At 42.2% G+C, this 10564-nt stretch overlaps 1 protein-coding gene across 1 annotated transcript in view; it reads right to left on the bottom strand.

The window, feature by feature from the left end:
• NUP85 (nucleoporin 85) overlaps nt 1-10528 on the bottom strand; it is a gene marked incomplete at its 5' end in the record, with an annotated part of 12186 nt that extends 1658 nt beyond the window's left edge. The window contains 14 exons of the mRNA XM_010171483.2: nt 1772-1872; nt 3232-3349; nt 3437-3588; nt 4059-4124; nt 4762-4845; nt 5127-5233; nt 5626-5757; nt 6130-6252; nt 6810-6944; nt 7318-7439; nt 8380-8449; nt 9248-9291; nt 9918-9988; nt 10356-10528. Of these exons, the coding sequence (XP_010169785.2) occupies nt 1772-1872; nt 3232-3349; nt 3437-3588; nt 4059-4124; nt 4762-4845; nt 5127-5233; nt 5626-5757; nt 6130-6252; nt 6810-6944; nt 7318-7439; nt 8380-8449; nt 9248-9291; nt 9918-9988; nt 10356-10528 (1498 nt within the window). The remainder of the gene's footprint in view (nt 1-1771; nt 1873-3231; nt 3350-3436; nt 3589-4058; nt 4125-4761; nt 4846-5126; nt 5234-5625; nt 5758-6129; nt 6253-6809; nt 6945-7317; nt 7440-8379; nt 8450-9247; nt 9292-9917; nt 9989-10355) is intronic.
• Nucleotides 10529-10564: the final 36 nt, after the last annotated feature.

The raw sequence follows: 10564 nt of genomic DNA, 5'->3' as shown, positions 1-10564 counted from the left end.
CACGGGTGTTGGTGAAGGGTAAAAGGTGTCAGTGTGTGTCAAACCTGCTCAGGCCCAGGCTGCTGGGTGTTAGGAGGGCTGTTTGCTCCCGTGAAGCCTTTGATAGAACCACCCCCCCACCTGAAATTAGTCTCCAAAGTAGCTGAGTCTGGGGGAATGGGAATCTTGGGCATGAAAAAAGGTTAAAATAGAGGCTGGCTGAAAAGGGAGCCAAAAACCCGTTACTGTTCTTGGTCAAGTTCACTGGTTGCACCAGCCCTTCGGCTGCCTGGTGCTGAGTGTTTGCAGGGTGAGCAACAGCACAAGCAGCTTAGAGAGACTTGTGGCATCTGCAGGAACCAGGAACGGGAGGGGAAAGGTGGGAGGGTGAATGTTCTTTTTGATATCACAGAATATCAGAAGGTCTGAAAGGCTTCATTGTCTTCCTGATTTTTTTTAAAATGGAAACTGAGATCTTTGTTAATGTGGAAAGTCCTGCCATTAATGTGGAAAGTTCTGCTCTCGTTCAGAATTAGATCAATATCCAGTACGTGAGACCTGAGTGAGGACGAAAGTGAGTTTTATTCTGTGGCTTTGTTTGTATCCACTAAACTGTCAAAATACTGGAAGTAATGATTCTCATTCAGATTCACCTTTGACTCATGCTTGAGCCCAAGACAGAGACAGTGAAAGTCTGATGTTTCTAAAACCTCCAAAGGAAAAACGAGCAGAAATATTTTTAGGCCTTTCTGGATTTTTTATAAAGAGCAGAAAGGGAGATAATTTATCTATAAAACACAGTTACACAACTGAACTACAAATCTTTGGGGCTGATGGAAGGGTCACTGGGTGACACTGGGCATACAGAGATATGAGGGATTGCTAAGTCACAGTCAGCTTTCCAGGCTTAATTTAGGATAAGGTTTAAATGAAGGAAATACAGTTCCAGTTTTGCAAGCTTGGACCAAATGGGAACAGATCAAACTGGGGACCACCCTCACTGTAATGCTGGTGTCAGCCAGAAGGGACTCAGTCCAATTGCCAACAGCTATTCCAAATTCCTCTCAGATTCTGGCCCCGGTAACTGGACTTGCTAACTGCCACAGCTCCAGAGAAAGGTGCATTTTAGCTCAATTTCCTCTCTTGGTCCATTAACCAAAGGCCACAGAGCAGCTGCAGCCAGATGGGCAGGTTACCACAGCCCACACCTGTCCCAGCCAGGAGAAGGAAGCGGTGGTACATAAAGGAAACCAGCTGGAGGCCCTCCACTGTTATTTGGCACAACTGCTATAGCAAAAGGGTAGGAGAGCTCTTAAATGTTTGAGTGAGCTTGAAGTTGGCACACTGAAACAACAACAGTTGTTGATATTCTGGAGAACTTTATGGAGTTAGTAAAATTACCACATTGTCAAAATAACTTAAACCACTGGTTTACTCTTCTAAGGAAGCCCCTAAGGTCTTCCAGACTGTATTTGTTAATATTTCAAAGTCTCTCTAGGTAGTGATGCAGTCTGGAAAAAGACTAAGAAGGGGGAAGCCTACAAGTGTCAGAATTCAAGACTATCCTGCTCAAAGCGGTGCAGAACAAATGCCTACAGTGAGTGCATTTGGAAATGCAGAATCTCCTGGTAGGAAGGAGACTGCATCCCAAACCACCTTCAGTCACTTGCTTTCCCCTCATCACTAAAACAGGCTGTAGCCAGATGGAGGGAAGAGACACATCCAAATAATTCTGCAGAGTTAACTGTGTTCTACATAACAGACCAGAATGGAAACTGTAGACACTTCTTACCAAGAAACGTCAGCCGGTCACTGAGCAGCATGGATGGTCCCAAATTATCAATGAGGTCCAAGTCAGAGAAGCACCCCCTTTCACAATAGTCCTTCAGGAATCTGGGGAGAAAGTAAAACACAGTAAAAGCTTAGAGGGGAGAATATCATACACATTCATTCTGTATCTCCTAATCCCTTCCCAGAAAACTTGGCTATACAACCGAATTCCATCTTCATCAGCCTCCCATGACATCAAAACGTGTCCCTGGAGTGGCCAATGAACTGGGACAAGGTGCATTGAACAGACAGTATTCTAGATGTTGTGGTAGCTGAGATCTGTTCTTTAAAAGGAGTCAGTGAAGGCAGGAGCACAGGAAGCTGAGGCTGGTGGATGCATAAAAAACACTCCCAGATCATAACAAAAGCTCTATTTTTCTGCTGTGTAAAAAAAGTTGAGAAGCAGCAGGAACAAAAACAATTCTAAAAGCTTTTCATCTGTTTTGTCACAGCCTTCATTATGCTGCTTTTTTCAGAGCTGCTTCCTGTGATGGTTTTCTTTCACCTTCTGTTGAAAGAAATATAATGATTCCCACTCCCTCGAAGAACAAATGAAAAAAAAAACCCCAGCAATCTCTTTCTACTCCCTTTTTTCACTGCTGAAGATAAGAGTCTTGCCTGGCCACCTACCCAGAGCGTAATTTCAAAATTATACTCTAATTATGCAGAGATTGATACCTGCCTGTTTCCAATTAGCAAAAAAATACGTGACGTGGATTGCTAGAGATGAAAAAGCATAAAGAGAATTGCCAGAACTCTTGTCTAGGCCTAAGCTAAGTGTTAGCATCCTCTTCAGTTTTATAACAACCTTCCCACCCCTGCAAGGTCAGATACTGAGACAAATGCAAAACCAGGGACACAATAACTGGGGGGGACACTTTGTTACATGTTATAATTGCAGCTTGAGATTTTTTTTTTGCAGAAATGGTGGATTAAGTGTCTCCCACTGCCTTGTTTGGAGTGAATTCACTGCCTAGTGAATTAGACTGGTTAAAAATAATCTGCTGAATCAAGCACAGGAGGGGATTATCCTCCACCCAGATCAGTTCCCTGGTTCAATGTACAGCCCCTCAAACAGCTGTATCGGAGCAAGCGAAAGGGCAGGGTGTAAGAGAGAGATATTGCCAAAAGAAATGTTTATCCAAGCAAGGTCTAAGAGGATTGGACTGTTAGATAAAGCCAATCGGTTTCCTCTCTAGATTTCATGAAGTACAACAGTGTAGAAAAGAAATAAGTGAGGGTACTGCAGATGAGAGCACCCAAGGATGTTATTTTCTAGTCCAGAAGCAGGTACGTGGTCTGAGGGAAGACAATCTGCCTGCAGCAAGACCTTTCCTGGTCCATCGCAGGATGGCTGCCTTCTCCCAGTCCTACCCCCCTGCTAGAGCAGTGGCCACCCCAGAGCTCCTGGCTCGGACTCACCGATCTGATATCAGTGTAGCAAAAGCTGCATCCTTGGCTCTGATGCTCCAGGACAGGGCAGAGCCCAGGCGATTATTCCGCAGAGCTTTCATGGCCATGATTTTACAGATGCTACGAACTTGGGAGAAAACATAGGAGGGAAAGAATTAGTTTCAATAGTTTCACTTGTATCACTACAAACCAATGAGATTTAAGAATCAATCACCTTGTTCGTGCATCTGTCTCTGCTCACAGATCCTCAGCACTTTGAGAGCCTTCTGTTCTGTGTTAAGGGGTATCCGCTCAATGTGAAGCTCCAAATATGCCCTGCCGTATTCTGGACAGTGGTCAAAGTAATCTACCCCCAGCTGCCACAGGCTGAGAGGGGGAAAAAAATCATGAAGCATTCTGATTGTATAAACCTTGAATAAGCACAACAATAAAGCCACAAGGAGAATCTGAGTCTGCATTAGTAACAGCTCTGATTAACTTAGTATTCAGACCTAAAATGGCTTTTACTTTCTACCAAATACCAGCTGCTTGTTGCACAACTCTGCAATACCTGCATCTCACAAGTGCTTTGGTGCAAGTTGCTCTCTACCAAAAAAGCCACAGTGGCAGGAGCAATTCTGTCCTGGTCAATAGGCTTGATGGGTTCTAACAGATAGCTTTTGTCTTTAATTCAGGAAAGGGAACCTGCTAGTGATGTACGATCCTTAAGGACACCTGAGCTGAAATCTTAACAGTGGCTTCTGTAAGTTTTGCCTTTTTACTTTATTAATATGTAGTTATTTGCTTTGGCTGCCTCAATGTTTGTCTATCCTCTGAATAAAAAAGAAAGTTGCTACCTGTGATGGGAGAAGAGTCCCGAGGCGTACTCTAGCAGAAGAGATTCACGCATATTTGAACCAAAACTGAGGGGGGAAGGAAAGAGAGAGAGGAAACAGGCATTATTATTATTATTATTATTATTTGCCCCTCATTGGAAAAACCTGCTGATTTTATATCACAAGTACTTTTCATTTATGCAGCACGTCTTTTCATAGGCTATCTTAACACACTTCATACCTCAGACCTAAGCATGCTGGTTAGCTTTCTCCTTGAGGAGACCTGCCAGATATTTAGAGCAAATACAACTTCAAGGAAGTGCTTTAAGAAACTGAAACTTCAAGGAAATTCAGATAGCAAAGTTCAACTGCTCAAACTTAAATTTATTCAAAGCATAACTATGGAAGCTCTTTTTAGATTTTCTCACCATTGCTAATAATCACAAACATTTGGGCCCTGGATTTTATTTCAGATTAAATTATATTTTTAAAAATCCTAACACTGTACTGAGACACAATTGAATAGCACGTCAAATTCTTCAGGTCAGCAACTGCTTCTGCTTCTCAGAGCACGTGGGCTGCCTGCAAATTCAGAAGCACACGCAGCATCTTTATTCCCCATCTTCTGTAAATGCCCAAAATGCTACTTTTCAACCAAAATCCACGTGCTGTTTGTCATCCTTGCTTCTGGGTGTGTGAATAATCGGTGCAAATAAATACTTACCAGAGATTGTGAGATTGCAGGAGTTTACAGTGATCCAGTAGGTCAGTCAGATGAGCCACAAACCACCAGTTGCTCAGGACAATGCTGTATTTGAAGCAAGCAAAAGGAAGGAAAAATGAAGGTTACTACTGCCAAGGAACGTGTCAGGTTTTCCACAGGCATTTCTTACCAATACAGAAGCTATATTACAGTATAACATTTGGCTGCAATGTCCCAGACTGAATGGAATAATTTTAACTCCTGCCTGCTTCACATATTCTTGCTAAAGTGCTTTGCAAGGATGATCAGGTGGGTTGTACCCATACCCTGTACCCCAAATACTATTGAAGTGAATGCACCCAGAAGTAAAAACCTTAAAACTCAACCTGCACTCCTTGATCACTTGATGCATCTCAAATTCAAAGGCTGCTATTAAAATCGTGTCTAGAGGCTCAGGGCTGCTTTCTCCACCCAGGAACAGGTCCATACTAGACTGTGGAATGAGATCACAAGACATGATAAATGCAGAAGATGTGAGATGGTAGAAGGAAGACATTTGTTTGGATGTAGCAGCCTCGTTTAGGTTATTTTATGGGAAAGAATAAGTCATAGAGACTGAACACATTAACAAAAAAGATTTTTCCTTATTTTCCCAGTTTCCTTATGCTAAAACAATTTGCAGGAACAAGACTGATATCATTAGACACTGAAGAACTTGGGTCTTCAACAATTATTAGTCCACTGTATCAGTCTCCAAGACCACTTATGAATTCTAGGAAACGTTACAGGTATGTAGTTGCTGTAAGATGTCAACCCTCCCAGTCTACAGTAACCCTTGTGTGCATGAAAAGGGGTGGAGAATATAAAAATAATTCTATTTCATGCCTGTGCATAAAACTGCAGTTCCACTGGCTTCACAGTTGGATGGGAATACAGGAGTCGGGTAACCAGAAAGTGGTACCAAGTAGTCATGAGTTCCTTCTTCTCCAGTATGGCATCCTCATCTCCCAGCAGGATCTAACAGGAGAAAAAACCAGGAGTAATTCTGCAAATTCAGCAATGTAAACAGCTGCACTGTAACTCTTCAGAAACATTACTTCCATTTTGCAAAGCTGAGGATTTAATCAAAATTAAATAACAAAGGACAAAGATCCTTCTCACAGCCCAGTTTCCCTAATCAGCTTTATGGCCTTGGACAGGACGAAAAAGCGATCTCTCCAGGCGTGCAAAAACTGCTGCAAAACAAAGAACACAGTACAGAGACTGGCCTGAAACCTCCCGATTTAACAATCAGATCATCCAGCCTATTAAAGTTACTTATGGCTACAAAGGGTTCCTGAAATACACCCAATACTTGTCCACAGTTTCCTGTCCACAGCAAAAACGCACCTTGCAGATGGATTCCATGTGGGAATTGGAAGCAAAAGTTCCCTCCTGTAGACACCGCTGACATTCTTCATGCCAGTGCTGCCATTTCAGCTCCATCTCGGTCAGTGTCTGGGTGTTGCCAAGCTGAACAGAGAATAAGATACATAAAATAAACACCAAGTCAAATCACAACAGGACTTGGGCTGAACTCACAGTCATTCATGATAAAAAGCTAAACATGGGGCTGCCAGCAAATTTTTCCTTGTCCTACAGTTGCATTTGAAGCATCTTACTTTACCCATCTAAACAGGGCAAAGGAAACCCTACTATGAGAAATTACCATCATGCAGCTGCAATTTTTCCTCCACAAGAAAAACACTGCAACAGAGGGAGTAAAGTCTTCAGGGAATATTCAGTACAAGAGAATAGTTCTCACAGGAACTGTTTCAGACAACTGGATAACGTATCCTGCTGCAAACATGATCTTTCTATGTTGGTTTGTTACCTAACAGGCTTTTTATCTGAATGGTTGGGTCTTTTGGGTGATTCAAGAACACTGATATTATTACTGTAAAGGATTAAGGCTGAGATGTTTTAATGGTGAACAAATTGTGATGTTACAGGAACCAGATCAGAGGCGGCTCTCTCTTCCCAATGGAACTGCATGGGAACTGCACAGAAAAAATCCACTTTGTACGTACACTGGGCACAGGCATCTTCTTCATCAAGTCATCCAAGATTTTGCACATGTTCACTGACATGGGATTGGCACTGGCTTCCTTGGAGAGCAAGTGTCGTGCTTCATCCATTCGGCCTTGCAGCACAAAGACATCCACCTGCAAAAACCACCTGTCTGTGAGCACCACACTGTGCAAGGCTACAAAATACCCAGGAAGAGTATCCAAAGAGAATTTTGATTTGTGATTTAGGCAAGTTAAGTGGAGTTCAAATGCTTAACCTGTAGGCCCTGCTCATTCAAATATAAAGTGTAAGTCTTGACTTCTATGGATCATGAAAGTGAAAGGATCAGGATGGGAATGAGGGGTAGGATCTTCAGAATGGCTTCATCTTAAAACCGATACAGGCAGACAGCAGCAGTGTCCTAGGTATCAGTTTCTGAGATGTAGTTTAGTGTCAAGCAGGGAAGGGGAAGGTAAACACACAGGCATGAATTATCTTTGTTTAGCATCTTCTAGGTACTATACTCACCACGTTCCAGAAGAGCTCGTGTTTGGATGGATTTTCACTGCTCAGAACTTCGCGGACCATGCTTTCCACGTCACAGACATGAAGTCGAACCCAATCAAGGAGGCGAAGCAGAAGGAGGCCAGCTTTAAACAGAGAAGATTTCATTCTGTTAGCTCCCAAGTGTTTGTTCCCAAACTGCTATTTTACGTGCTTCTAACCATAATGGTTTAACAATCAGGTTTACTGATTGGATTTCTGCCACTCACAAATTACAGAGGAACAGAGTAGATTAAGTAGCCACACTGGGGGAGCACCAGGCTGCTGACAGACTTCCATGTGGCAAATTTTAGACAGAACAGCAACACAGTCCAACAGAAAACCCTAACCAGTTACTTGAAGAAATAAAAGGGAGTGATTCAGATGACAAATCCTGCAATGCCAAAAGACACATAGAATGTTTCTGTATAATTTAGCATCAATTTGTTATTATTAACTGAATATAAGGAAGAAATCTGGCACGGGTGATTAATTTTTCTCCAGATTAAGTAATCTACAATTTGTGAATCTCTCTTCTGAATTCTGGGACTGTGAAAGTAGCATATTTGTTTGCATAATATGATTTCCTTAAAAAAAAAAAATATTTACTGCTTTAAAATGCCAGTGTAAACACACTGACTTCAAAAACAGCATCCTAAAGTTAAGAGTTGCATCAGAGAATGTGTAAGTGTTAGCTGGTATCAATATATTTGATGCTTAAAGATGTGTTTATGCTTAGAAGTCAAATAAATTAGCAAGAACTTTTGATATCACTCTTCTTCACTACCTTTCTGTCAAAAAGACAATTTAAATTGTAGTGTACTAACACAGGAGGGGAAAAAGCAGAAGGCAAATCTAATAGCTCGACATAATTCAATATGAAGAAGGCAATTTACTGAGGCAGAAGTAGTAAAAGGCTTACTGACACTTGTCCTATCTCTAAAACATATTAAAATATGACATAATGGATGCTATATACATTTGAAACAAGTAAATATGCAAACAAAAAGCCCTTCAGCCTTAACATCAGGATAGTTCGCTGCTTACCTGCAGCTGCTTCAACAAACAGAATCTCACACAGGTTCCAGATCAGCTCCATTGCAGAGAGAATAGAAACCTAAAAAAATGGAGAGTTATGTTTCAGAGTGAGTACTTACTCCAGATGGGGTTTTTTTTAACCACACAAAGGCAGCTGCTGTCCATAGCAATAACTTAAGCTCCGTTCTTACAGACAAGAGAAATGTCATATTGACACGTCAGAGAGACAAATTAAAAGACAATTTCTCTATGCTTTTAAGCATTCAGCTTAAACAAATACGGATGTTGTTTGTGTATTGAAATACAATGACAATCTGTCAGCAGTGGGCAATGCTAAATAATATGGCAGGTGTTATTTTCAGCCTTTTTGCAATCTTAAGATTTAAAAATACAAACAGCAAAAGATGAAAGAAAGGCCAATAAAGCAACATCACTGCAGCTAACAGGACAAAACTACTGAGGACTCTGCTCCTCCCATGACACTCTGCTATTGCCTGACAATTCATGGGGAACATGTAGAACTTGCTACAAGGCTCAGATCCAGTTGACTGGAACTTGAGTGTTTGGGAGGTGAAGTTTCAGAGAGGTGAGTACTGGTCCACAGCTGACTTTAGGACGATAAGAAAACATCACACCTATAACCCCAAATACATGTTTAGGAAATGGCAGTGAATCCAGATGCTGGGGATCTTTTTATTATTTTAGAAATACAGGAGCTAACTATTTATTCCCATTTACTCTTGGTCCTGAACTGCAGCCAATATACTAAGCCAGAGTTAAACCTAAACTGCCTGACTGCCAGAGTGTTGGCCTCATTCAGTTTACTAGCCAGTAATTCATGTTCAGTTGTGACTACATGACATGAACTGCAGATTACCTGAGTGATGTACTGGCTGTGCAGCGCAGGGTCCCGGGCTGAAACTGAAGGAAGAATAAGAAAAGTCAAAGAGCAACATATTTACCTTTCACAGCCCTTTCTGGGCTCATAAAGACAATACCTGATCACTCATCAAGTACAGATCTAAATGAATACATGCATGGCAAAGCTAACTTTTACGTAAATTGCTTTTACAGGTGTTCCTACTCTGGCAGGGTGATTGGACTAGATGATCTTTTGAAGTCCCTTCCAATCCCTAATATTCTGTGATTCTGTGATAAAAATTTATAACTTTTTTTTCTTTAATAGCTCTTGTGCAAATGTGAATATGGATACAGGGCAAGGATGGAGGGGAAAAGTAAACTATCCCACTTTTTGGGGAGAGCAAGCTGTTAATTTGGATTCAGTTTCCCATAAAACTGCAACTTGAGATATGAAAAGACTGCAAGTCCCCAAAAAATCAGTTAAAACACATTGGGGGGAAAAAAAAATCTCTGACCAGATTTACAAACCAACATGGAACACTCCCAGATGGAAATGGAGTCTTGATAGTCACTGACAGCCACACATGCTATTTTACAGTAGCTGCAATTACTTACAATCAATATGCTACTTTTATAATCACAAAGAGCATTTCCTTTTATTGCAGTATGAGAACAAACAAACTCACTGGCTGCCTGGTGCATGTCCTCCATACAGGCTCTTATCACCGATCGATAGTTTTTACTCACTTGAACCAACCTGCCAAACACAAAAAGGCTTCGGTTAGAGAGAGCTGTTTGAGTTTTAGTCTTTTGCCTATTGCCTGCTAAACTCTTGCAGGTTTCTCTGCAGCAGCAGACGCTCCCAGTACTTGGGTGAATCTAGTGGGGATCAGTGATGGGGTTTGTGGTGGCTGCAGGTAGTACACTGGCTATAGGCAGGCAAAAGTGCTGGTCAGCAAGGTCACTGGAAGCATCGGGGTCTTGTTTTGTGAAATTACCCTAGAAGTGTCATTTATTTTCCTGCAGGGTTGGTGATTACAGCAGCTCTAGGCAGTGTGGATTTGTAGGGTCAATGGCATTTCCCTGGCTGGAGATGGAGCAGCATTTGCGGCCCATCCACTCACTGTGCTTTCCTCGACCTCCCCGCCAGCTCCTCCTCGCTCCGCTGGAGGCCGATGAAGATGCCGTGCGACTCGTTGAAGAGTTTCCTCAAGGTCTGGATGTAGATGTCCTGATCCCTGCGGACCACGAACACGCGGGAGGAGCTCGGTCCCCCCTCCCCGCTGCCTGCAACACATCCCGTCAGAGCCCCGGGCAGAACCGCCCGCCCCGG

Source organism: Antrostomus carolinensis, unplaced genomic scaffold (genome assembly GCF_000700745.2).
Source record: "Antrostomus carolinensis isolate BGI_N321 unplaced genomic scaffold, ASM70074v2 scaffold47747, whole genome shotgun sequence".
Taxonomy (NCBI): Eukaryota; Metazoa; Chordata; class Aves; order Caprimulgiformes; family Caprimulgidae; genus Antrostomus; species Antrostomus carolinensis.
The sequence above is the reverse complement of the archived record's forward strand: the minus strand, read 5'-3'. Positions and strand labels throughout refer to the sequence as shown.